This window comes from Melopsittacus undulatus, chromosome 6 (assembly GCF_012275295.1).
Source record: "Melopsittacus undulatus isolate bMelUnd1 chromosome 6, bMelUnd1.mat.Z, whole genome shotgun sequence".
NCBI lineage: Eukaryota > Metazoa > Chordata > Aves > Psittaciformes > Psittaculidae > Melopsittacus > Melopsittacus undulatus.
The window spans coordinates 51740250-51767338 of record NC_047532.1 but is presented as its reverse complement, the minus strand read 5'-3'; the positions used below and the strand labels follow the sequence as shown (position 1 = coordinate 51767338).

General features: G+C 47.2%; 1 protein-coding gene across 1 annotated transcript in view; it reads right to left on the bottom strand.

The window, feature by feature from the left end:
- The window catches only part of PAPPA2 (pappalysin 2), an 86432-nt gene that overhangs the window by 49778 nt on the left and 9565 nt on the right, over positions 1-27089 (bottom strand). Inside the window, exons 3-8 of the mRNA XM_034063795.1 lie at positions 11114-11259; positions 4829-5122; positions 3886-4078; positions 2441-2562; positions 732-1224; positions 85-213 (exon numbers count right to left, since the gene is read on the bottom strand). Coding sequence (XP_033919686.1) covers positions 85-213; positions 732-1224; positions 2441-2562; positions 3886-4078; positions 4829-5122; positions 11114-11259 — 1377 coding nt within the window. The remainder of the gene's footprint in view (positions 1-84; positions 214-731; positions 1225-2440; positions 2563-3885; positions 4079-4828; positions 5123-11113; positions 11260-27089) is intronic.

Here is a 27089-nt window from a genome sequence, read left to right as displayed (position 1 = left end):
AAACCCCTCCAATGTACATTGTTGGGGCAGGGTGACATGACAGCTTACAGAACCTCAGCTGAGAGCCTGGGCTTCTTGACTTACGTGGTCACCTTCCCATCCCCACAGTAGGGTGCTCCATGGACATGGACAAGCGGTGGGGAGGCTTCTCCTGATGTTGTCCCAGAGACTGCCTGTACCTGGTATTGGTACACCTGCCCAGGTATGACTTCCCTGCAAGAACAGAGGGGACTTGATGAAGAGCAGGAGGGAACAGCCTGTACATTTGCAACAGATTTGTTCACCACAGCTACAGAAATCATATGTGTGTGCCCATGCAGTATCACAGTCTGACATGCATCTTTGTACTCTAAACAGACAGAGACTGTGGGAAGAGGGTCTCTGCCAGGTCATGCAAAGGTCCCTGCTACTTATTTCCCTAGGGTCTGAGCAGGAGGGAAGTGGCATTAACTCAAACAATAATTTTCCAAGTTGTGTTGATGGGGAAAATGTTTCTGGGTTAATAAGCTCCTTCTAGTTAGCCTGGGCTCATGGGCAAAGGTTATGCTAGTATGGTGGGTCTGCAACAAGCTTCCTCAATGCTGAACAGAGAATCCACTGTGGCATTGAATGTCATAATTCCTGAGGTGGTGAGGGAAGGAACAAAACACAAGCAACACCATCCTTGGATTCAAAGGCAGGACTGGAGGAGGTCATCAAAACCATCACAACAGAGCAGCAATGTCACTCACGTGTCAATGAACAAGCGGTGTGCCTGTGGTGGGGTGGCAGGGGACCCGCTTGCAAACGGGGGGTCACGGAGGACTCGGTACTGGATCAGCTTGCAGGCAGAGCAGAGAGAGCTGTGGGGCATGGATGTCAGCAGGGCTGTGTCTATCTCCATCCTCTCATCAAAGGTGTAGATTTTGACTCCAGACATCTTTTTAGGGATGTTAAGCTTCACGGTAAAGGGAACATCACAGAAGGTGTCCAGGGGGCCCAAATGGATGGACTCCCCATGCTCTGTCAGGATTTCAATATCAGATAGTGACTTGGGAGAGCCCGTGGAGAGGTATGTGGTCCAGAGGGTGAGGGAATCAGGGTAGACAGGGTGCAGGAAGCGCAGCTCCAGGATGCAGCCATCTGGCTGGGGGCATGGCACAGTCATGTTCATGTGGTAGAGGTGCAGCTCTGGACTCCAGGCCTGCAGGCTGGGCTCACAGGGCTGATCCACATCTGGAGGCCCTGGGCAGGAGGGATGAGAAGGCAGCTGATGAGAACCAGGGGACAGCTAACTTTACAGGGGACACAAAGAGGCAATCCTCTCTGCAGCATCCCATAGGTCCTTGAGCATCTCTGTACTACAGCTGCACATCCATGAAGTTTTGCACTCATAGGCATATGCCAGAGCTAGTGGCATCTCCCCTAACGTCATAGAAAGCAATAAACACCACTAGTCACCCAGCTCCTGGGTATGCATACAGGCATAAGTCTTGGAAGATCTGCTGTCAGATCACACACATTTAGTAGCCCTAAACCAGAGACAATGGTACTCATGCTGTAGCTGGTCACAGTGCCAAGCTCTATAGACAGCCTGGACAGAGCTGCAAGACATGAAGCTTTCTCTGTAGTCTCATGGGCACAAGAGGTTTACCAATAGCATCTGGATGCCAAGTCCCTAGGGCTCCATGGGTTTGGACACAGGCTAAACAGAGCAGTGACCGAAGCTTTTCACAGGCACATGCTGGAACAGGTCACAGGCAGGAAGGAACCAGGTCCAAAGCAAGCCAAAGCAGCTCTGGAAGCAAGCCCTTCAACTGTGCACTATATACAGCTCATGAGATCATTTCACCTGGTCTCCTACCTCCTCTGTCTTTGCTCTTGAAGGAGCTGAGGTAGCATGAAAAGCCCAACAACTCCTGTGGCAGCTGCGTGATCCTGGAAGTCACCAACATGCCCACAAGGTGGGTCTCTAAACCAACATCTGAGTTTCAGAACAAGTGGTAACATTCTGCTGTTCACCTTGGCAGGGAGGAATTGCATCCAGCCCAGATATGCCCAGGACTTGACAGAGACTCAGTGGGACTGAGCAAGGAGCAGCTCTTGCTCCCTTTGGGCAAGACTGCAATAAAGCCTGTGAATACCCTTGAGGTTTTGAATGAGGTCTCAAGATCTATGTTGTAAGACTTCTATTTCAATGAAAAGTCCCTTCCTTTGACAAGAATCTCTAATAACCTTCTGGGCAATGACTGGGGTTAATAGCAGGGTGTCAGTTTGCTTGTCCAAAGCCATCTGACACTTACTAGGTATTTCCTGGGCACCTGGAAGCCCTTTCTGCCCTAAGAGCCTCCCCAAAGAGGAGACAACTTTCTAAAAGAAAAAAAAGCTTCTTTTTATTCCCCAACAAGATCTCATCTCTGTTCAAGGGATTCATGGCCAGGGAAAGAGCAGGAACATTTACCTTCTGCTTCTTCTGGGGTCCAGTAGCCAGAGGAATCACAGACGCGAGGGGAAGAGGCCTCGTGCACATACTGACGGAAAGTGCCATCCTCTGCGCAGTCATCACAGAGCATGTCCTGCTCCCTGCAGACAGGGGACAAAAGTGTTGGCATGCCTAATCATGACTAGTTACTTTTCCATCCACGTTTGTCCAGACAGGATCAGATGGGAAGTTAGAAAAGCAAAGCTAAGTTCCCAGGAAGCCTCTGGGCATATCATCCTGCTTGAAATAAGGTTCTTCAAAGACAAGACTGTGACTGTGGACCAAGCTGGTTTTAATCTGTCCTCTTCTACATGCTCTATGGACGAGCCATTGAATCACCTGTTCCCACCCATGAAGCAGAGCTAACAGACCTCATACTTTTTGGGGCAATGCCTCTGTAGTTGGGTGCACTTGGGTCTCAGAGTCAGGTTTTGGCTTTAATCACTACTGTAATACAAAATGGTCACGATAATGTCAATTAAGCTCCTGAGACAGCTATGAGCAAGAACAGTGGATGGATCTGGAGACCCAGCACCTGCCTTCTAGACCCATACTTTTCTGCTCACAAACCACTCAATTCCCCACCAAAGCAGTCTGTTTGAGTGACTTTAAGACAGCCAGCACTCAGAGGCTCTGATGTCCGGGGGTGTGACAGGCACGTGCCCTTGCCATCCCTGGCTGAAAGGCACATTGTGGAGAGCAGCAGTTCTTTGAAGAGGCAGCAAACACTAAGTGTCCCAGCTACCCTCAAACAGCACTTTAAATTGCAAGAGACAAGTTCAAGAGCTCTTTAGCATGTGCTTATGGTCCCATAATAAAAACATAGACCTAAAACCTGGTGGAAACCAAGATGTTTTAGTAAGAGTGGCTGCTGAATAGTGGCATTGGTGGTGTATCCAGGTCTTGATGACTTGCTGGTACTGGGGAGAAGGAAGACAGCCACCCAGCACTTGGGTTCTCTGGTTCCTTGGCATTATTTCTCTGGCTTGAAAAGTTTCCTGACTTACCCTCAGTTAGTACTCTGCAAGTCTATGACAGTGCTGGGAACGAAACCCAGCTCTTGTGGTTCAAGCTCCCTGCCTTAACCACAAGGCTGCATTTCCTCCTGGTAAATAGCTATTTTATACAATAAGTGCTAAATGAAGCTCATTTTTCATTCTGTGATTGCACTCTGGGGTTTAAGAATTGGCACTGCTTCCCAGCGCTCTTCAGCTTTCCCTCCCGGCACCCCGACAGCAGAAAGCTTGCGGGAGAGCCCATGTGCCAGTGGGGCCACTGCAGCAGCCCAGCTCTTGTGTCTGACATCTCCGCTGGAGATAGCCAGGGAGAAAAGGGGATGTGGGGTCTGCACCATAGAGGATCTCTTGTCCCCTCTACCAGGCTCCTGTGCAATCCCAAGACCATTGCAACAGCAGATCCCTTACCTCTCGTGGATGACACCACTGATGGGAGGCAGCCAATAGATGCTGAGGGAGTCCTGTGTCTGCCCCGTGACCATGGGAGGCATCGGGATGGGTGCAGGCTTCTTGCTCTGGCCCCAGCGCTGGTACACCAGGTCCAGGTAGCAATGCATCCGGGCCACTTGGTTGGGGGTGAAGGTATTGGTACAGTCGTCATCTGGGGAAAGAGAGGACAGGCTGAAGGTGGCCAGGGATGGGCCAGCGATGCACGACAATGTGCACATTTCCTGATCACCAAACCCTGGTTTGGGAATTCCTAGGGAGACCTGGGAGAGACCAGTGTGTGGTGGCTTTCTTGCCAGGACTTTCTGGTGTCGTGTGTCCTCAAAGCCACAAGATGGCACTGCCTCAGCAGCTCCACATCCTTGCGCTTACTCAACAGCAGCTCGCACCAGTTCTAGCCCTTGAGCAGTGCCACCATCTTCATGAGACTCGCAGTGGGTCAGCAGGAGGTGACAGAATTGCTCTTCAGGCTTTGGCCCTCCTGGGCTGCCAGGAGGAAGACCAGCCCTCCACGACATGCCATTGGAAACCGAGCCAAAAGGGCTCTGCTCAAAGGTCAAAAAATATAATAGTAATAGTAGTAATAACAATAATAAAAAAATAATAGAAAAGTTGCTTCAGGACTGGAGAACAATGGCACACCACTGTGCAGACAAAAACTGCCTTAATGCATGTCCAGTGACAGAGTGGCAGGGAGGGATGGATGGAAACAGCCTGCAGCAAGAAAGGGACTAAGAAGCTACTTGCAAGCACAGGCTGCAGCCTGCCACATCCCAACGCACCAGAAGGGACCACATGAGATAGAGAAGGAGAGAAGGGACTATTAGTAGAGTCAGAAGGGAGAGAAACCCAGGTTTCTGGGGAAGGTGACCCCTTACAATTTCTGACAAGGATTACTCATTACCTGTGTAACTCATGTAGTTGTTGAAGGGCGTTCCCATGTAATGTGTCTGCCCACAGGTGTCATTGGTGGGGTCTGGATCCCGACAGAGTTTACTCTTTGGGGTGGGAGCAGTGTCAGCACAGAGGTCTCCTGTTTCCATGGATGGAGTTGTCTCTCTGCAGGGATCATCACAAGATTCCCTCTCGCTCACTCCCTTAAAGACATGGTACAGCCCCAGGACATGTCCCACTTCATGGATCATGGTGTTTGTGTGGCCATGCATACCATAATAAGCAGGGTTGAGGACAACTCCACCTAGAATTGGAAGTACAGAGAACATCAACCACAGAAAGAGACAGCAGGCAGCTGCCGTTACTCACCTATGCTATATAAAACTCCTCTCATTGTGCTTCCAGGTCACAAATTATGTGCCAGATGGATACCTGAAGATGGACATATTCATCCTTTTGAAGGATGGGAAGAGGGCTCCTTTGCCCTCTTGGAGTGGAACGGGGTGGGTGGCTTTTCTTCCCCTTCTGATCACACCACTTCCCCCAACATCTTCAATCACTTCAGCTCGCGTTTTCCTCTGTGTCCTTTCACATGTTCATAATTCAGAGCCTGCTTTGGTTCACACTTACAGCTCCAAATGAGGTTTGGAGCCGGGGCACCAAACCAAGATATGCTGTGAGTTTACAGGGATATTCTTTTGAACCAGAGGACAGAAGACCTTCCCTAGCCTAGACAGTGGTTAAAGCATGCCAGTTCCCATGGCAGGAGAGAGCAATGATGTGCCTAGCAAAGTCCCAACACACTTGGCTGTGTCAACTAGAAGCCACCTTCAGCACAAGTCCACATGAAGAGTCAAATGCCCTGCCTCTGGCCCCTGCTGAAAACATCAATGATCTATTGCTTCAATCTCCAAACCAGACTTCAAGGAGCAAATTAAAACTCTCATGAGGTGCTGTTGCAATCCAATAAGCTTCTCCACAAATCTGACCCAATTTCACTATGTATTTTAGAGTGGGATATCCCAAAATGCAATGTCTGAAGAGCCTTTCCTCCCCTTCACAGGAGTTTGTATGTGGACAAGGGGCAAAAAGCAGACTACTGTATGTGCCCAGGCTATCTCCAAACAGTACCCCCATGACATAGGAAGCAGTTTTAACCTGGACAGCTTGGATGGCAGTGCAGTGAATAGCTGGCTCTGGCACAGCTTGCTCCCTCCTTTGCAGGGCTCTGGAGGATTTACTGTGCCAGCTACCTCACACCAGAGCTCCACTGCTACTGCATCTCTGCTGCTGGTTGCTGCCCCTGCCAGCAAAGTTAAAATTGGCAGAGGGCCACCATGTGATCCTGTTTCCAGCCACAGCATAGACTGCTTGAAATCTGCTCCTGAATCAAATCTGTGCAATACTGGACTACCTCATGTCCTCAAGTACAGGGCATTCCTTCCAAGAGAGGGCTTTCTTCAGATCACAGTCTCCCTGGCAGGTCTGTGACTCTGTGGTGGAACCATGCTGGGTGAACAATGGGTTGGGGCTAGAAAGGGGTCTTCAGAGATGCCCTGAGAATTTCTCTCAGGCCCAAAGGAGTTGCAAAAGGGTGAAGGAAAAAAAAACGGGTGGCATCTTCTATGAAGCATCCTCTGTGTGTGGCTCATAAAAGGGCTGAGAAACACCACTGACCTGTCAAGTAACACTGTTTCCCAGCTAAAAAATAATGTTTATTGTTCTTCTGCCCCACAGCTCAGAGCAGCTTGGCTTGAGGTTAAAGACAGGTCACAAAGTAGCTGCATTCCCTTTCTCCTCAGCTGTAAAACACGAGACCAGAGGACCTTGCATCCCATCATCCAGCTCTTGACCCTTCATTTGACTGAAGATGGACCACAAAGAGGTACAGAGGTTGAAAAATCCATTTGGGACCTTCATGTTGTATCCTGTCAATCATTAGGTTTTTGCAAGCCTCTCAATTACCACAGTGGTAAGCACAAGATAGCAAAGGGCATCCCATTGATGGAGAACCCAGTGGGCACATAAAAAAGGCTGCTCCTCATTTTAATCAAAACAGGGTGTAAGAGAACAGAAAGAAAAGGCATGTCTGCAGCCAAACACAAGCCTGAGCAAGGCAGGGGGTGCCTGCCTGAAGATCTGAGAGGAGGAATGCTCATGCAGAAAGAAAACAGTGTTCATAAACAAATAAATGAGATGAGAAAACCCCACACACATCCTGTGGCACTAACCACAAGGAACAGGTCTGAGCACGAGTGGTACAGGAGGCCCTGTGACCAAGCAGCCCTCCTCCCAGCAGAAACCCAAAGTTCTTCCCATGCAGGGGAATAAATAGGATTCCAGCACAGGGAGGGAGAAAACTGTCACAGGGGAGCGATGCCAAGGCTGGGATACCCTGTCCCTCCTCTCTGCTGGCTTTCCCTATCCTATTCCTCCCACACACTCCACAAGGACAATCATATTTGTAATACTTTCTTTTACAGCTAATTAGATGGCAGGATTAGAAACAGCATGAGAACCCTGCCTTCCTTCCAGAACATCTCTGTCACTCCATTCCCTGTCCCCACATCTCCCTGATGAGCTGGGAGAGCTCCCAGCTTTGGACCAGGAAGTTGCATTTCCCCTCTGCAGGATCCTGGCTGTAAAGACAAGATATGGAAGTGTTTGTAACATCCCAACAAGACCAGTCTCCCATCTCCCTCCTCTGCAGATCAGGCTTTTCTCCTCACATCTGCCTCCTCCTGCCCTGGGAGATGGGCTAAATTTGGCTTTAAGGCAGCTCTCCTTCTCTTGCCTGAGAACCAGCCCAAGGAGACTTCCAAGGTCAGCATCTACACAGCCAAGCTAAAAACTTCTATCTCATGCCCCTTTGACATCAAGGAGGTCCAGCACTCCAAGGCAGGTGAACTAGAGTCTTCTTTGAATTTGCCCACTCAACCAAGTCCAGGCAGCTTGAAAGCTTCAGGTCTGGCCTCTTCTTCCCCTTCCACATCAGACCTACCAGCTACAGCTGGTAATGGCCCCAAGGCCAAGCCCCAGCTCTACTGAAAAAACAAGAGATACCTAATCCATCAGTACAGTGAATGATTAGCACTGGTGTGGACTGCACTTCACCTTCACTCATCCCTTGGAAGCTCTCAGTCCCAGCACATTGCCCTGCTTCTAGCCATGACCAACAGTAATGCCAAAGGACTTCAATCTATACCCCAAGAAGCTAACCTGTTCCTGGATTGGTGCTGTTACAGAGGGACACATGCACAAGCAAGCACGGAAGATCTTTAAACAGCAAACCACAGAGCTGAACCTGTATCACAGGGCCAGTCTTCCCCAAACACTGAGTCACAGCAATTAATGGAACAAACACATGACAGTTAGTCAGACAGGAAGATGGCGATTGCTTAAGGTACCTTTGATGGAACGGCTGGCCCTCCTTCAGGATCCACTGACCTCAGCCAGATATATGAGCTGGCCTCAGCTTATATAACTACAGAAAGTATTTATAACATCAAATATTCACAATTCCCTTGCCTTTCAACCATGTTTAAGCAAATACAGTTCACATGCAGCTACACATGAAGTTTACAGCATCTGCATTATTACAGGGTTTTTAAGGCAAGGCTTTCCACTGTGGAAAGGTAAGTTTTTTATAAGCCATGAGTTCTTCGACTCCTTGTGTTTTGTAGTTAAAAAGATTTACTTCTAAGCTCTCAGAAAATTCATTCCAGACTCCAAGAAAGAACTTTGAATTTGAGAGTGATTATGGTGGAAAGACTGAGACAGACAGTATGGCTAAGAGGGAGTGGTGCAAACAGACCTGAGACTTTCTACCTCTGACTGCAAGCTGTCCCTGTCTAGGAGCTCCACAGCAGCTGAAATACTGCCTACGGAAGTATTGTAGACCAATTTACCCTCTTCAACTCAGTACGTTATCTCTTGTACTTCAAAAACGGTAGTTGCTGTTGATTGGTATTACTACTGGTCTAAAATGGGAAACCAATACTAAACTTTCGGGAGGGCTGCCTGAAATTCAAATGTACTCGGGAGAGTAATCTGGAGGAGAGCAGTAGATCTGTAAATCATCAGCATAAGAATGGTCACTTAATTTCTGGTAGCCCAAAACAAGCATAGGTGAAGAGAAGGGGATGAAAAACAAAGCTCACTAAACACTCCCAAAAGGTGAAGACATCAACAGGAAGATGAGGAGGACTCTCTTGAAAGACACACTCAGAGGTCAATAAAGAATAGTTTTGAAGGTGTTCAAAGTCCACATGGCAGGTTAGAAAAACATCTAGAGAAGAATATGCGGAGAACAGTTTGGGAACAGTATGCTTATTGACCTTTTAGGTGAGAGGGTCTGTACATGCATAGGGAAAAATCAGCTTGGCATTTCTGTTCCATTGGACTAAATAGTGGCATGAGGAGAGCAGGGCCTACATGCTGATCTTAATATTCTAAGGTCAGGACAGACAGGATATTAGCAAGAGTCAGCACAAGTGAAGGAGTCTGTCTTCTTGGAGAGACAGACCCTTCCTGTGTAAAGGTCTGTCTCCACCCTTGTCACTGTAGGTCCTAAAAGCTCAGGATTTTTTCCTCAAACTACTATTCACTCCTCCCAAGGTCTTCCTTGCTCTTTCCTCACTGCTTTACCTTCACATCTTCTCAAATTCTCCAGTAGCCCCTGTTGAGAGGTTTTGTCAAAAGCCATATGTTTGTGACCTGCTCAGATCTAAGTTTCTTCTGTGCCAGAAAATAAAATACATTGTGCATAGTACAAAACAGTTGGGTGGACACTACTGTTCACAGAGAACACAGTCCACCACCCACCCTCCCAAGTTCTATAAATCTAAAACCAAGGACAGTCTTGAACAAACATCTTCAGTCTGCCAGAGCCTCAAAGAAGTTCACATCCAGCTGCATACTTCACATCTCTGGCACCAGAACCAAGACAACACCCCTTCTCCCCTGAACCTCCATGATAAAACCCTGATCCAACATTTCCAAATGGTGCCACCTCTTGTGTTGCTTATTGGGCACAAAAACTGAGACTGGACTAAATGCTAGCTTTTGATGAAACCAGTCACCCTGATTACCCCTCTGTATGACTGCTTGCAAACCTTTGGAAAGGGCTTGAAAGGAAAACGCATGGATGAAGCACCGGCTGCAGTAAGATGATTGTCAAGCTGAGCCTTGGAAATGATTTCTGGGAGCTGAAGGAATAAATTTCATGGAGATCTGCCTTCCTCAACAAGCAACTGCAGCAATACACTATTGAAAAAACAGTTCTGAAACTTGCTGAGGGAAACTGGCAAAAAAGAACTTTGAAACAGGTCTTTAAAACTTTGAAGGTCTGACCGTCACGCACTTGTAAAAGCAGAAGGTCTAGGCCTTTTGTGCAGGTGTCAGGAGTAATTATTTCCAGTTACTTACTGAGAAACACTTCAGATGTTTTGACTGCAAAGTATAAAGGGCTTTGCCAGAAAACTCTGACACTGAAGAGGTGGAGGGAGAAGCAGGGAAAAAAATAGCAGAAATAGGAGAAAACACACAATACATTTACATTCTAGTGAAGCCGTTGGCCTTTCGACTGTTGTGTAGCCTGCCAGGGCTGATGCCCCTGGGGGTCTGCCTTGAATTCACTGAAGTTGAGAACCTTGCCTCCAGTAAGCAGTAAGACAAGTTCAAAAACACGGTTTAATTTCAGTCATCTTCCCATTTGCAGCTGAATTCAGAAGCTGCCACTGCTCACTGCCTGGTCAGGTTTGGAATTGTTCAAATCTGGAGTCTCAGCTCTGAAATCTGGTTTATCTGTTTGTCATTATATGGTGCAAAGGAAACTTCACCATTTCCAGAACCCTGGAAGACAGACCTGAAAGGTCCCAGAGAAGTCAAATAGGAGTCTAAACCCCAATCCAGAGCCTGCACTGATAGTGAACCTCCTCAAATAGGAGTCTAAACCCCAATCCAGAGCCTGCACTGATAGTTCACTGATAGTGAACCAGTGGGATAGGGTCTCTATCCCACTGTCTCACTGCCTGTAACGTTAAAAGTTTCTCATAACAATCTGGAAGCTGCTTGTCAGGGTGTAACCCCACTACTTTATCCACATGGACACGGGGAACAGGCAACTGCTTTTCTTATAACAGCAACTGTTGCTACACCAAAAGCCTGTTATCACAACTTTTTTGTTAAATATCCTCAATGTTCAGCCAAATCATGGCTGCCTCTTTTGCCAAGTCAACCAAGTGGTAAATAAGCCAACACCCCTGAGATCCCATGAGTGGGACAGCTTGCTTACCCAGGTGACTAAGGGCCTCTTTATCCCATGGCCAAGTGGCAGCACCAGCCAACTCTTCCCTCACCGAACTGGCGAAGTAAACGTTGAGGAAGTGAGTGCTGTTCAACTGCAGTGCCTCCTTCAGCTCCTTCACACTCATGTATGCCCTGTAAGAACAAGGGAGAGGAGACAGTCAACATAGATCTCAATGAACCAAAAAAGGAAAAGCAGGAGCCACCTGTAGATAACCTGAAAAGGGTGCAGCAGACCTGAAGATCCCATCTTCAACTCTCTGAAACCAACCACATTTGGTAAAGCATGGCTTCAGCAAGTTTCAACAGGATGTCCCATGACACTACTAATTCTGCTCTCTAAGGTGCAAGCTCTGCTAGTTAGTGATCTAGGTGGAAGGTTGTCATGCAAATCTGAAGAAGTTTTGCTAATTACAGTAGATTTGTTGATGAATTCTACTCTTAGAGAAGGTTTTCCAACAACAGAGACAGAAGAGACTCCAGAGAACAGGTAACAGGACACAAAATGGGGGAGAAACAATGGGATAAGAAAATAAATGCAGAGGCCAGCCCTGCAAGGAGAAAGAAAAAGAAAAGTGTAATTTGAAGGGTGGGAGGGGAAGTAAGTTTTTCTCAAGGTGTGAGGAAACAGAAAGGAATCAACAGCTCCAGCTGGTTCCAACAAGGGTTTTCAGGGATTGTCCCTGTTAGAGGTCAGGGCAGGAATGGACAAACCTTATTCTTGGAAAAATAAAGTCTTTGCCATCCAGGGCCAAGAAGTCTCTTCTCCAGCTTCTCTACCCTGATTCCCTCTACTCTATCCTCTTCCCCATGATGAGTATGCTGGAGGTGGCAGTGCATGGTAAGAACAAGTGGTCCCTGCAGAACACAGGCACATAACACACCAAGAAACACACTACCTCACCCCCGTCACTATATATTGTATAAGGAAGAGCACAAGCAAAAGGAATCTCAGAATTTGCTCAAAGAAATTTCCCTTCCACCTCTGTTCAAAACAGACCTTGGAGAAAAGTGCTGCCTGGGTCCAGCCAGCATTGAGCCAACAGCAGAGCCTTCTTCACATGTATCTGTCTCTCTGTACCTGATCTGAATACTTTCTGAGAGGAGGTCTGGGATGTCTGCAGGAGCCAGGGCAAGGAAGCACAGGAGCTCCCAAAATAAGCTTAATGGGGAGAGAAAGACATCACTGAAGACAGAGCCATCAAAGGGCATGTTTAGTGGAGAAAGCCACCTAACAGCACTGCTGGCTGTCTCTCCTCCCATCTCCAGAGCTGAGAGTACAGAGTTGCAGGAACAGTAAAAAAAAATACTGGAATGAGGATATCCAAAACATCCATTTCTAAAGGATGCAGGAAAGTAACAGCTGGGAGAGGTATGTAGGCACAGACATTGCAGCAGAGCAGTAACACCCATGGGTGTCTGGGTGTCCAAAAAATGATCCTCACAGTGTGGGATGTCTCTCAGCACTTGGAGGAAAAAAATGTAACCCAGCAGTCAGGAAATTTAAGTTTCATCCTCCCCTCTGCATGGCTCTTTCTGCACAGTTCAGAGGTCTATATTACATTCACCCGTACATCAACAACCACAGTGTTGATCTTTAGGGAGTTCATGTCCTCAGCTGTGTAAAATGATCAGGATCTAACTTAATGATAATAGTAATTCCAGTAATAATAGCAGTAAGGCCTTGAGTTGCTCTGCAAACAACAGATACTTTTTTAAATCAAGTACTAGCATTTCCTCCATCAGTGCCATTAACCTCATGGACTGAGATATGATTAGAACAGGTAGCCCTAGAATACATTGTCTTTAAGTCTTCAGAATCTGAGGACCCTGATCTGTGGTTTGTGAAGCCATTAATTGAAGAGATTCTAAGAAGGAAAAAAACTCATGGAAAGGCTTCAAATACATCACTGTGAAATGATGATGGAAATGCACCATTGTGGAAATATGTCATAAGAATGACTAAACCTGCAGCATAAGGCCAACAGCAACATTAAGGTGGTGGAAAGCATTTCATTTGTTCCCATGCTTCCAGGAGCAATTGGCATCTTTAAGCTGCACAATGCGATCATTTCTTTATGCTGGATTTGCCATGAAGGTACACCAGCTATATTTGAACAAGGAGCTTCTGTAAAAGTGGAGTCCATTAGGACATTCCTTAACACATTGAATTATAGAAGGAAAGACAAAAAACTAAGCATGGGCTAAGGGGAAAAATGGCATATTCTCATCTGAGATGTGAAGTGAGGTGTGTGAATAGTGTTTGAGATGGCAGGATACTTAGTCAAGTTATTATACCAACCAACTTGTTTAGAAAGAGAGAGGTTGCTACAGCAAATGGAAAAGAAGGAGGAAAAAGTGAAAAAATAGAGGAACAGAACTCCAGAAGCAGACTACAGGAGGATGGCATGTGGAGCCGAGCTCAGTAACCCAAGGCCACTTCTCTAGATATGAAGCAGCTGAGACTTTCAGAAGCCATTGCTGACTTGGGAGATTTCAGATAATGAGGATCTGCTGGCTATCTCTGCCCTACTGGTCACCTCCAATAGGCCATCCTGAGCTGGAGACATCTCACCCACCTTCCCAGTGAACAAAGCAGCTCTGAAACCCCAGTTACTTTATAAAATCTTGGCTGGACAATATGGCAGCATTTAATGGCAAGATGAGATGACCAGCTTGTCTTCACCAAGCCCTGAGATCTCCCACCACAAAGCAGCATTCCCAGAACACTTTCCCCAGCCACATCAACTTGCGGAGAGAAAACTCTCCCAACCGGAAACGACAAATTAGGAGAACATAATCTCTTCTCTGTGATGTCTCGCCTGAGCATCCCAGACACGCGCCACGCTGACGCCATCCCTTCAACCCAACCAAGACGGGAGCAGGCCGGGAGGAATAGATAGGGAGAAGAATAAACAAACCTGAAGAACATATTTGTGGCATGACACAGAAGGAAGAGAAGCAAAAATTTCATAGAAATAGAGCATAAGGAGGGGGAAGGGGGGAAAAAAAATCTCCTTCATGCACCAGAGCTGCTCGGGGAACACAAACTTAAAAATAACGTTGATTCCTGACCTATGATATCTTGGAAAAATAGCCCTGAGTCCTTCTAGGCTATCCAAATTCCGAGAGCTGACGTCAGCCCTATTCAGAGGGATATTCCCGACGCCCCTCTTCTGGAGACATGATGTTTTTCTGGCTGTCGCCTGCCATTCCCTTGACACTAGCAACATTTTTTGTCAACCCTTAATTATAAATAACTCTAATTTCCTCCATTGAGAGATCTGGAAGGTTCAGAGCTGTGTCAAGGGAAGAGGGAGCAGTTTCAGCACTGGCATACTCGGATGAGTTGGATGGGCAAAAACAGGAAAGGACCCCAATTTCACCCACTACGGCATGGAAAGCATAAATATCCTGCTGGTGTCTTCAAAGTTATGAACAAGGCCAAAACAGCTCTAGAATGGGCAACTCCAATTCTCCTCAGTCCACATTTCCCACTGGCATCCTTAGCTTAGACAAGGAGCACGCAACTGGCGTCTTCGCCTGTTGCTTACTGCCAAGGTTATGCTCTCCCTCTTCTTTAGTGCTTCTGTGATTTTCCCCAGGGGGAAGGCAGAGCAGCCTTTGGACTCCACAAACAGCCTAAATGACAGCCCTCTCCTCTGCTCCCCAAAGAGCTTTCCAAAGCCTACAAGACCAGAGTATTCCAAATTAGATGGTATTTACAACAGAGTAAGCACTGCAATCCAACACAGAAACACAAGGAGAGACAGAACACATGAAGGTACAGCTCTCAGCTGTACCAAACCCAAAGGATAGAGCACAGGATAGAAGAGAGACAGAGAAGGGCCATCAGGTCATCAGGTTTGCCAGATTCAAAGTGAAAGTTCTTCCAATAGCACCCAAAACTCGTTGTGAGCAGGTAGCTGCATAGCAATACCACCTTGACCTGGGGAGTATTTGCATCCCTGAGAGAGTGGAGCTTTCAAGATGAGCATATTCAACAGTAGAGAGAGGTTAGAGACAGGAGGGCTATGGACTGCCATTATTAGAAAGGAGCATGGGCATGTACACCATGTGAAATGATGGTATTTGAGGAAATGAGATCAGCTATGATGGCCTCCCTCATGACAGGTGCTCACACAGGATGCTGCTGACTTAAACTTCTTCTGAATGACACTAGCTGACAATCTGACTGAGGCAGACTTAGGCACAACACTGCATATTGTTTTACGTGTGAGACTCATGGTTGGCAGAAGGCAAGGTGGAAGAAGCAGCACAGTGGAGCCACACTGACACTTGTGTGATCCTCATGCTAGGTCAGGTTCACATGGCTCTGTGTGGGACAAAATGATGTGCTGCCATTGTGTGGCATTTCATGCTGTAGAAAAAAGGAAAGGAAGATGAAGTTCAGCAGCTTCAGTGACTGTCACCATAGAAAAGTGGAATCAGAGACTATCTGTGGATAAGAAGGGTCTAACTAACTAACATTGCTCGAGGCAACACCCAGCCTGAACAGCTACAAAGACAGAGGTTTTCCAACCTCTCTTAGCAACCTATTCTAGTATTTAACCACACTCACGGTCAAAAATAGAAAATTCCTAACATCTAAACCAAATTTCTCACGTTCCAAATTGTGACTATTGCTTCCTGTCCTCTGCCATCTTGGAGTCCTGCTCCATCTTCTCTCTGTCACCCCATCAAATCAAAGGGGAAAATCACCAAATGACTGTAAGTTTGCATGGAAAAAACTATTACTGCAGTAGACCTTACCACACTAAGGTCTAAAAATCCAAAGCTGCTTTTCAAGCAGCTGAAAAATCATGCTATATCCATGATCCCAGGCCTCCCTGGAGAACCCTCACAACTCTTTCTCATGCTTTTCTCTCTGTAATTTTGTCTTAACTCATGGAGGAAAGAGCATCTTTTTACTCATGGTTGCAGGTCAGGCTCTGGGCTACCTTGGCCAAAGGAGAAGACTTGATATGCTCTGGAGAGACAGAATGGTTGCTGCTTTTCCAGGCAGCAATTTCTGCCTCAACAACAGGACCACTGCTGGTGGGCAGGTGGGAGAGAGGAGAGGATCTGCTAATCTACTGGGCAGCAGAATGGACAATGAAGTTGTAACACAAGCCTGATGTGGTTTAAGGAGGGAGAAGAGGAGCAAGAGTGGCACGTTTTAGTGACAGCCATATTCATCCTGGGGCCATGAAAGTGGCCATTACTACTGAAAGGCAAATGATAGCACTTGCAAATGAAAAGCAAGGCTACCATGTACCCCATGCAGCACCATAAATCAAAATTAATTCCCTGGGTACTGCAAAGGATGCAGTGTGTAATGCCACAGGAATTCCATTGCAATTCAAAAATAGGCGTCTTTTCCCTGTAGACATTTCAGAGGGGAAGTGGGAGTGGGGTTGGGTGGAAACTGTCCAAGTGCCCTCCATGGACAGCTGGAAAATACTTGAGACCAAGCCAGCTCCAGCTAACCATATAATCTAATAAAGTCACAAGGGATTCCTGGTTCTGCTTTCATGTCCTTTAACCACCAGAATTCCTCTTTCTACTCCCGCCATGCAGGGAGGCTCCCCTTTTACCCAAGCCTCTTCTTGACAAACAAGGAATCCCTAAGACTTCCAAGGAACGAGCACCAGCCTGCCAATAATGTTTTTGGTGTGCGGACTACACATTCACCCACAGCTGCAAAGGGTTAACGCAATATGCAGCAATCTTGCTTCTGAGGCAGCAGACACAAGCTCAAGAGCCACAACTTACTCCATGAAGACAGATGCTGAATCAAGTGGCATGGATACTTTTTGGAGAGCAAACTCTCCAAACTCTTTGTATCATCAGTGAAGAGATGCTTCTCCAGACAGTAAGTCAAAGTGGACATGTTCCAGTTCACCATACCAAAGGACTCCTCTCCACGGTGACTCTGTAGAGGGGTGTTGTCTAAAGGGATAATCCTCCAGACTCAGGCTTTCTGCTTGCATACATGAATCTTCCTTGCTAGAATTTGTGAACTCTCACCTTCCCTGAAATTTCTGGATTTAGTGCAGTTGCAGAGTGATGTTATTTTAGACAAAAGCTAAAGTCTTTCTGCACTTGTTAAGACTACTTGCATCCCCATGACCACGGTCTAGGAGCTCTGACTCCAGTGCAGCACTACGCTGGTATGCAACAAACATTGCCAGCACGATGACAACTTGACAAGGCAGCAACATCCAAATGACTCTCATCTGGACAGGGGTTGGTAACACAGCCAGATACAAAACACATGCAAGAGGTGAAGGGAAAGCTGAGGAGCAGCCAGACATTCCCCTAAGATCACAGAAGGCAACATACTGCTAGAATAATACCCTCTGTAGTCCTCAAGAGTCTCTCACCAGCTTCATTGTGTGTTGGGCTCCAGCCAAAGAGAATCTGGGTACACAAGGGATAAAGGCATCACACATCTCTTGGATATGCCTGGAAAAATCCATCCCTGAGGCACTAACAGTGTGAGTAGAAGAGCTGCCTAGGAAGCAGCCATCACTGGCAGCACCACTCAAGAGACAGTATGAAATTTGCATGAGCGGCTGAGTATCATGATGCCGAAGAGGACAACAGTCCTATGAGTTTCATCTCTTGAGCTGCTTCTCACCCAGAGCCTACCTGCAGATATCGCCTACAGTCCCACCACATTCACACCTCCACAGACTGCTTTAGGGTCCAACACAACACAAGCTGCCCAAAAGGGCTTCCTTCCCATGGCAGGGAAACAAGGACCTCTTAATCTTCCCAGCAGCTTTCCCCATACAACCTTAGAGGTGTAACACACCTGTATAATTTAACATGGAAAACCCTTGTGACACCAAAAAATGGCTCAAAAATTCAGCATTTCTTACAGCACATCAGCCCTAAAGCATCTTGATTCTGACAGAGCCTGTACGCACTTGAAAGTTAATACAAAATAAGCCAAATGCTTCCCACAGGAAGCCAGCTTTGAGCTTGTGCTAGCACTACTGATTCACCCCATGAACCTTTCTTTTTATGCCCTCAGGGAGGACAAATCCATGCAAGTCCTATAAACTTCCTGGCTTATGTGACAATTCTTGTGTTGCTTAAGCATAATGGGCCATCAACTTTCCCCTGGGATAAATTTGTCCTGGCTATCTGCTTTTTAGTGCTCTACATCTTGGGGGAGTTGATAGCATTTGGGGGTTATTTTAATGGGAGTTGGTAGCCATGATCAATTGTAAAAGCTCTATTTCCAAGGAAATGGGTATTTAATAGATCTTTGAAAATGTTGGTTATTGACCCAATGGCCTTAATGGCTTAAAAACCATCTGATTGTAGCATGTAAGAGTAAATGCATATGATTTTCAAATGCATACTGGAATAGGTAGTAAAAACCCTTTTAAATTGCAGGGACCTGGTCAATAGGGAGTTTCCATTTGCTTGTTTGTCCTTTTTATTTCTATCAGAGTGAATCATGGCCATCTCTTCCTCAGAGAGGCTTACCATTTCCTCATGGGTGAGATCATCTTAAAACACACGACCCATCTGAGACCTCATCAAGGTACAGGGATGTCTTTCATTAGACTAGGTGGCAGTGCAGAGTCCAGCTTTCAGAATGCTCCCAGGAGCAGAGGACACATGGACCATCTCTCATCCTCCATGGGTGATGCAGCCCCAGTGGTCCCTGGGAATGCTCCTTGGGAGCTCAAGAGCCACGTGTGCCTCAGTATCCTGGGTTTAAACTGAATTTACAGGCTCCCAGCTAACAATCATAGAGTGAAATTCTGAGGCAGAAATCTTGGTTTATGTGGGGTTAACACATGCCAAAAACTTCAATAGGAATGAGCTACAAATGAATGCCATTCTGGAAGCAACAGAGTAAACCCTGATATTTATTTCATGGTGCCTGCAAGCACTGACTCACACGCAGCCAACCAAGGCACGTATTTAGGGTTAGCAACCCCAGCAGCACTGCAAGGTCTACAAAGGCTCAGCACAAGCTGCAGTTATTCCCCATCTTTGCCCATCATGGGGGCAGCTCCCCTCTCCTGGTTGCCTTTTTCATGAGCCTGCAGGAGCACAGTTGCCCAAGATTTTAATCTGTTTGAAACCAGTGTGTGGGTTCAGCCATTGCAAAGAGGAGATCCCAGCCATGCATGTGCAGGACAGCTGGACTGGTTATACATCACCCCCATAGAATAAGACAGAGAAAAAAACAAGGACTTGAAAACTCCCAAATTTCAGAGGAACATCTGTCCTTCTGCTCCCTTCCACCTTCCCCTTCAAAAACCACACAAAGAAGAAATTAGAGAGTTCAGAGCCATGGCCCATTGCTTCTCCTCATCAGTGGAATAAGCAAAGGAGACAAATATTGCACGTCGCTGCCTGCTTCCATCCAAGTAAGGTGTCTCCTACTGCCATCCTAAGTACATCCATAACATAGTATCCCACCTGCTTGCAGCAACACTCACCTCCACGCCCTGAACCCCAAGAGCACGCAAGGAAGGAGCAATGCCAAGTGCAGACTCTGGGTGCAAACCCCAGGGCTTGTGCATGCCTGGATGACAGGACCCTGCTGGCTTTGGCTTTTCACGTGCTCCCAGCACTGATCCCCTGACTCATGGCAGGCATGAATGATGTTCAGACCATCACAGTGGTCTCTGAAAACACATCATCATTCCCCTAGAGCACACGCTTGGCCATCTGCAAGAGCTAACAGTGTACCTAGCAAGTCAGGAAGGTACTGCACATCTATGGGGGCTGTAAGCAGGACATGGGAGCTTTCATCATAGAATCATAGAATAGTTAGGGTCAGAAAGGACCTCAAGATCATCTAGTTCCAACCCCCCTGCCATGGGCAGGCACACCTCACACTAAACCATATCACCCAGGGCTTCATCCAACCTGGCCTTGAACACTACCAGGGATGGAGCATTCACTACCTCCCTGGGCAACCCATTCCAGCGCCTCACCACCCTAACAGTAAAGAATTTCTTCCTTATATCCAATCTAAACCTCTGCTGTTTAAATTTCAGCCCGTTACCCCTTGTCCTATCACTACAGTCCCTAATGAAGAGTCCCTCCCCAGCATCCCTGTAGGCCCCCTTCAGATACTGGAAGGCTGCTCTGAGGTCTCCACACAGCCTTCTCTTCTCCAGGCTGAACAGACCCAACTTTCTCATCATGAGACATCATTCCTGAAAACAGGGAAACAGTAGTGCCTGGGGGAGTTCATCAGAAGAATTCAGAAGAAACAGAGCTAAAGATCCAGTTTTGAACCATTTAGGGGAAGGAAAGGAGCCCTGCCAGGGAGAAAGGCAGTGAAGCAGCAGCCTGGGGAAGGAGGGGAGCCCATCATCACTCTGGGTGGCCAAGCTCCAAAGCCCAGTGTAGGCAGCATCCTGGCTCCAGGGCACACCAACACACTTTGGAGAGACTTGCTATCCACCACACAGGGTAAGTGCTTGTCTTCCTTTGACAATGTTGATGCTGGCTGGCGAGACACTGGTGTTACACAGAACATATGTGAGAGAGGCTGAGTGAGAAGCGCCGGGGGAGACGTTTGCAGCCCCTTGTGGTTTTGTGAGGCAGGACTCAACAGTGGCAAGTTATTCTAGAGCAGGCTCCAAGCTAAACAAAGCCAGGTATGGTTTACTTTCTGCCTGGATTGTTTGGTTCAATGGAAAATAAAAAACATTCCTGGCCAGCACCAAGTTTTACAGCACATTTTGCCTATCTAAGGTTGCACAGATAAGCCCTATTCCACCTAACCCACAAGACCAGACCTGTAAATCAGCTTTCTTTTACATTTTGCCTGCATCAAAAATACAAAGCAACATTCCAGGTTCAGGAAGGTCTTAAGGTCTCCACAATCAAGTCAGTGTCCTGAATTCCATTGCTAGTTTTTATACCACAGCTCACAGTCTGCTGGACCAAAGCAGAGGGAGTGAAACACAGGTAGGTACAACACTCCTGTTCTCCCCCAGCATTGTATGGGCTTCACGTGGCTGAGCAGTCTCAGCACCAGGAGGCTCAGTAAAGCAAGACAGAAAAAAGGGGAGTTGCTTAAATAAGAACATAGATCAATGCCTTGTGTTTAGCCAGGACTAAGCCCCTTCACCTCTGTTCATTAAATGCCTCTTTCCCATCCAGGGGCTAGGAAGCAGGAGGCCAGAGCTCCAGCATCAGTGGCAGTACCTCACTGCTGCATGACTCAAGGTTGACAAGATGTCTGAGACTTCTGTGCCTTAGTTTCCCTGCAGAAGATTACCCTTGTCTGCAGCACAGGCAGGTGTTTGCAAACCCACATCCCACTGCTGTTGAATGGAAAGCAAGTATCTGGCTTTTCACCAGGTTTGTCCTCCTTTCCCACCCATCATCCACAGTATCTTCCTCTACAGGACAGATCTGAGGTGGGAAAGAGGGAGAGCTGTGAACTGGATGATAATGGTGAAGATGACCCTACAGTGCCAGCAAGGATGTGCCTAAAGCCTGTCTCAGCCAAAATGTTGAGTATGATGCACATCAAACTCGACACCATCTTCTGTGCCTGGTCTCAGGAGACAGAGTACGTGTGGAGCTCTGTGCTAGGAATAGTTGAGGTTGGAAAGAAGCATGGAATAAAACGTATCAAGAAACAGCTCAGTCCCTCCTGAAAGAAGGCATGGATAGTGCAGAGGGGGAGGCCATAAGCTAGCTTCTGCATGGATGGTGGAGGCAGAGCCCCTAGCTTGAGATCATCTCCAAAAACTGTTCTGGTGACCATTAGGTGACAAGCAAAAGTCAGTCACTTTTTCACCCAGCCTCCCTGACTAGTAGGGCAGCAGAAAAGGAAACAGACACTGCAAGGTGAAGGAAGCAGGCTGCAATGTGCATGGCCATCCTTCAGAGGGGCAATTGCCTTGCAACAGAAGTCAGTGAAAGGGTGGCAGAAGATGAGGGTACCACCCTTCCAGTCTCTGGCTGGTCTCATCTGGTCAGACTGAAAGCTCCTGGGCACTGGCAGAAGGACAACCCTTTGACTGGACTGACAACAGTGGATGAATTTGCTGAGCAGGGAGGACACTCCCAAAGGAATTAAGCTAACAGCTCCCAGTTCCTCTGCAAGGGGAACCACATAGTCCTGTGGTCAATAAATCCCTCTCAGACACTCTTTACCATCATGCTAATGTCATCTTGCTAAAAGATCCAAAGCTTTGCTGCATTCACTCTAAACTTCTCACTAAAGAGCAAAAACTACTAGCCTCGATATGGATCAAGAGAGGGATTGAGACAGAGAAAAAGAGGAAACTAAATCTTTTCAAGCCAAACATCTACCCCTGTCTATTATTATTATTATTATTATTATTATTATTATTATTATTATTATTATTTTCTTTAAAAAAGCCCAAAAAAACAAGTCCCAAGCCTCCAACTTATTTTTAGGTCCAGGCGATCGTGTGTCCCAGCCGGAGCACGGCACGCGCAAGCCAGCATTCTAAAAATGCCTTCCTTGTGGATATAAAAAGGATGCGAGATAATTTATTGGGGAAGTTTTGTAATGTAACAATCATATGTTAACCACAAACAACAAAAAATAACAGAGGCTGCCTCTGGTCCCCAGCACAGCCCTTGGCAGGCTGCAGTCACAAAGGCTCAGCATCCCTGCCCTCCTCAAAGCCTCCCAGCAAAGTCTTCTGCCTCATGCCATTTTGGTGGGTTTGGGCTCTGCCAGAGCCGCTCCTTCTTGCCCCTCTGCAAAGGGGCAATTTGATTTCCTAAATAACAGAGGCAGCTGGGCCAAGGAAAACTAAAAGCAGTGTGTTTGCTTAACTGCTCCAATGGCCATGGATCAGCCTGCCAACCCAAATGTGGATTAATTCATCCCAGAGACCCCATCAATGCCAAGCTGATGATGTCCCACAGGATGGTTGCTGAGCTCCCTGCCACTCTGTCATTTCAGTTCCTGAGGTCTCTCTAGCATGCCCAGGGTCTCAGCTGGTGTCCGCCACTTGTGGGCAAGGGTACAATCAGACGAGGAGGAGCCCTGGGGAGAGCTGAACATCAGGACAAAGAGTGACACCCCCTACCCCACCAGCCATTGGACACACACTGTTCCCTCACAATTGCCATCCTGATACAATCAGCCCCCTTCAAGTGAGCCCCCGAGACAGTGGTGTTTGCTAGAACAATAGCTCACATCTGGGACAGCTGTTTTCCCCGAAAGCACCCAGGCTGCCTACAGCCGCTGGGCAGGAGTGCTCTCCCCTCATTCACATAAGGATCATGTTCCCCCTCTCCCGCAGACAGTCATCCCTGGGGAGACCTGACAGCTTCCTCGAGGCACATGCTGCTTGGCAGCTCCCAGCTCAGGAAGGCTTGCAGGAGTGAGTGAGACTTCAGTAGAGGCTTATTGGAAATTAGCCCTCAAACCTTCTACCTAGGGCAGCAAAGGAGTGCATTACTGCACCCCTAAACATACAGAAGATTTAAGCACATCAGCTGTATGCTGTAGCTTGCTATACAGAGCAAGCTGCTTTGTCTAGCATCAAAGTCAGGGGCTGGGAACCAGCCCTTGGACCTGGACACCTCTACACTTTCATGTTCCTCTTCTAGCCCTGCTTCTCTGCTTCTTGGGATAACACAACAGAGGTCTGGTCCCACCAGGATCCACTGTGACATGAATATTTCCTTTTATCTACCAGCTCATGCTGCTGAAGTTATAACCTCCCTTTCAGACATCTTTGTGAGACCAAAAGCTCCAAAGAAGTCTTTGGCATGCTCAACTCATAGCCTCATTTATAATGAAGTTCGGAAGATACAAAAGACACAGGGGCAGACAACTGCTTCACATGGAAGGAAAGGAGCAGCCTACACAGCAAACAAGGAACAAGAAATTAAGAATAGGCAGATTAAGCAAACAAAAGAGATCTTGCCAGGACAGCAGAGGCAGCAACCAGAGGCTGACTACTGAGTTCCCCAGTAGCACAAATGTAAACACACTGCAGAGCCCACTAAGTCACACCAACCAATCCCACACTGCATGCATTATCTCACCACCCTGAGCCTCCTTCCTGGGAGAAAAATCCCAGTGTTGGGGTCACCTTTGGCACAATGCACCAGATACTTCCTAAGGGGTAGTCACATGCCAAATACTATCCAATGTACTTTGAGAAGGTCAAAAGCAAATCTGGGATCTTCACCTACAAGCTGAGTCACCCAGAAGTGCATTCATATGGATGAAGCCTCCAAGTCCCATCACGAGCAAGCAGCTTGATAGGCAACCTGCCCACCTGATATAATGGGCTCTACCAAGGACAATCCCTTCTATCCTTGCCAAGTTTTGAAATCAGTAATCAATGGGAAAGTTCAGAGGGAGTGGGTTTTCCTACAAGGAAAGAATACATTTTTTATGATCTCAAATCCAACCACACTCATGAAACTTTAAAGCACCTACCAAGAAACCATCAAGCTCCAGCAAAAAGCCCTGTTTATTACTGTACCTCCCCAGTCCCAGCAGGTCTACTAGAGACTAGAAGCAACAAGCTCAGAAGCCAGTGAATCCACCACTGCCACCTCTGATGTCTCCAAAGCACCCATCTCCTCACCATCATACTTCCAATCCCCAAGACCTGAGCCCAGCACCTGAGACACTGTTCTTTGGAAACACCAGGCCTACGTGCAGTCATGGAGCTTTGATCTCATTAGAGCTACAGAAACATGGTGGTACAACTCGCATGACTGGAATGTTGTTGGAAGGTCATAGCCATCAGGAGAGGTGCCTGAGGACTGGGAAAACAAAAAAGTTAACCCAGTCTTCAAAAAGAGCAAGAAGGAGGACTCTGGTAACTATAGGCTGGTCAGCCTCACCTCAGTCCCTGGAAAGGTGATGGAATGGCTCATCCTGGAAGCCATCTCTAAGCATGTGGAAGTCGAGAAGATGATCAGGAGTTGTCAGCGTGGATTCACCCAAGGGAAGTCATGCTCCACTTACCCGATTATCTTCTACAATGAGAAAATTAGTTGGGTAGATAAGGGAAGAGCAGTGGATGTTGTCTACCTGGACTTCAGCAAGGCTTTCAACACTGTCTTCCATGACATCCTCACAGGCAAGTTCAGGAAGCATGGACTGAACAAGTGGATAATAAGGAGGATTAAGAACTGTCTGAATAGCAGGTCTCAGGGGGTTGTGGTCAGTGGTACAGTGTAGTTGGAGACCTGTAACTAGTGGTGTACCCCAAGGGTCCAGTATAATATAACTTATCCACCAACGACTTTGATGAAGGGATGGAGTGTCTCCTGAGCAAGTTTGCTGAAAATACAAAACTGAGACAAGTGGCTGCTGCCCCTGAGTGCTGTGCTGTGTCTTTCAGAAAAATCTCAACAGGTTGGGGAGATGGGCAGAGAAGAACCTCCCGCCTGGACAAGTTCCTGTGTGATGTACTCTGGGTTACCCTGCTCTTGCAGGGGGTTGGACTGGGTGATCTTTAGAGGTCCCTTCCAACCCTTGGGATTCTGTGATTCAACAGAGGCTTCTAATTTTGAAATAACATTGCACATACCTGCTCCATTTCACCGTGAGGAAGATCTGCTAAGGTCTCCTTTAGCAAGGAAAGGTAGAGGGAAATTGAGCAGCTGCTTTGAATGTTGTTTTACCATCTTGTTGGGATTAAAGTCTGGCCCCATCATCTGTTGCCCAAACATGCCATCCATGCTTTACCTGCTTTCAATTTGACATCTTTTATGCTACCTGTCCAGCCACATCCAGCTCAACATCTCCTGACAGTGGGCTGCTTAAGTGCTAGAGTAATTTGTTCAGAGTAACTAATTCATCCACTTGGGAAAAAGGGATGTCTACAACAGACACTCAGTTCAGGTTAATATGGATCAGCTTTTGAAGACAGCACTTAAACAGCAGGAGGCTCCCAAGCATCCTTAATCCAATTAAGCACCCTTCCCTTAGGGAGGCTAGCTAAGCTTGCATTAAAGCCCATCAAGTGTCCTGTTAATCAGGTACACTTTAACATCACAGCTGTGGTCATCCCAGTGGAGGCCACCAAGAGACTGGAGATGCCTCATCATTTTTCACCTCCTTTTGTCATTTCGGTTATTTCTGCTCTTACTTTGGGTAGTCGGATGCAAGGCCCAGCAGCTCTGGCCCTTGTACACTTTGCTCTCCAGACTCCCCTCCAGTCTTCCTTTTCACATTAACTGTGTCACACACCAGACTCTCATTGACTAACTGCCCAAGGGGAACCCTCACTGAGTGCTAATTGCTGTTAATGAGCTGTTGTTGCTTTCCTTCTAAGAGTACCAATTAACAACAGCATTCAAGGCACTGCAAGAACACGCATGTTGCAAATCAAGGCAAATTTTACTCCAGACCCTAGCATTGCACTGCCAGCAACTCCTGGAAAATGCTTTAAATAAGGGTGAAGGATGACAGCAGGCAGCTCTCCTGCCATTGCCTATCTCCTTGTTGTTCATATGGTGGGTCAGGGCATATGAGAAGTCTCTGACTTTCTTCCTATAGTTCTTGTTGCGGTGCCCTGCAAGGATGTCTACACTCAGCTCTTCACCTGAGCTCTAGTCTTCCTCCAGCCACAAGCACATACTCCCACTGATGGTTTTTACACAGAGGCTGGCTCAGAGCTCAGTGGGATTTATCCTGTCCCATGAGCTACTAGATGAGGTGCAGGAAGGACATGGCAAGATGGCTTGATGATCTGGTGATGTGCCCAGTAACACTGCCATCATTTCAGCATCATCCCCCATCCTAGAGCTGGGGGCAGCTCCTACCTCAGCTACAGCAGGGTCCACCCTATCAGAGCTTTATAATTCTTCTTTCCAAACCCCATTTTCCTCTCCTGTTAAGCACTGGCAACAGTATATGCTAGCATGATGTGTGGCCCTGGAAGTATACTGAGATATGCACCTGCTAAGAAGTACTAGAGCTACCGCTGTTCCTAAGGATTCTCCTGATTTTT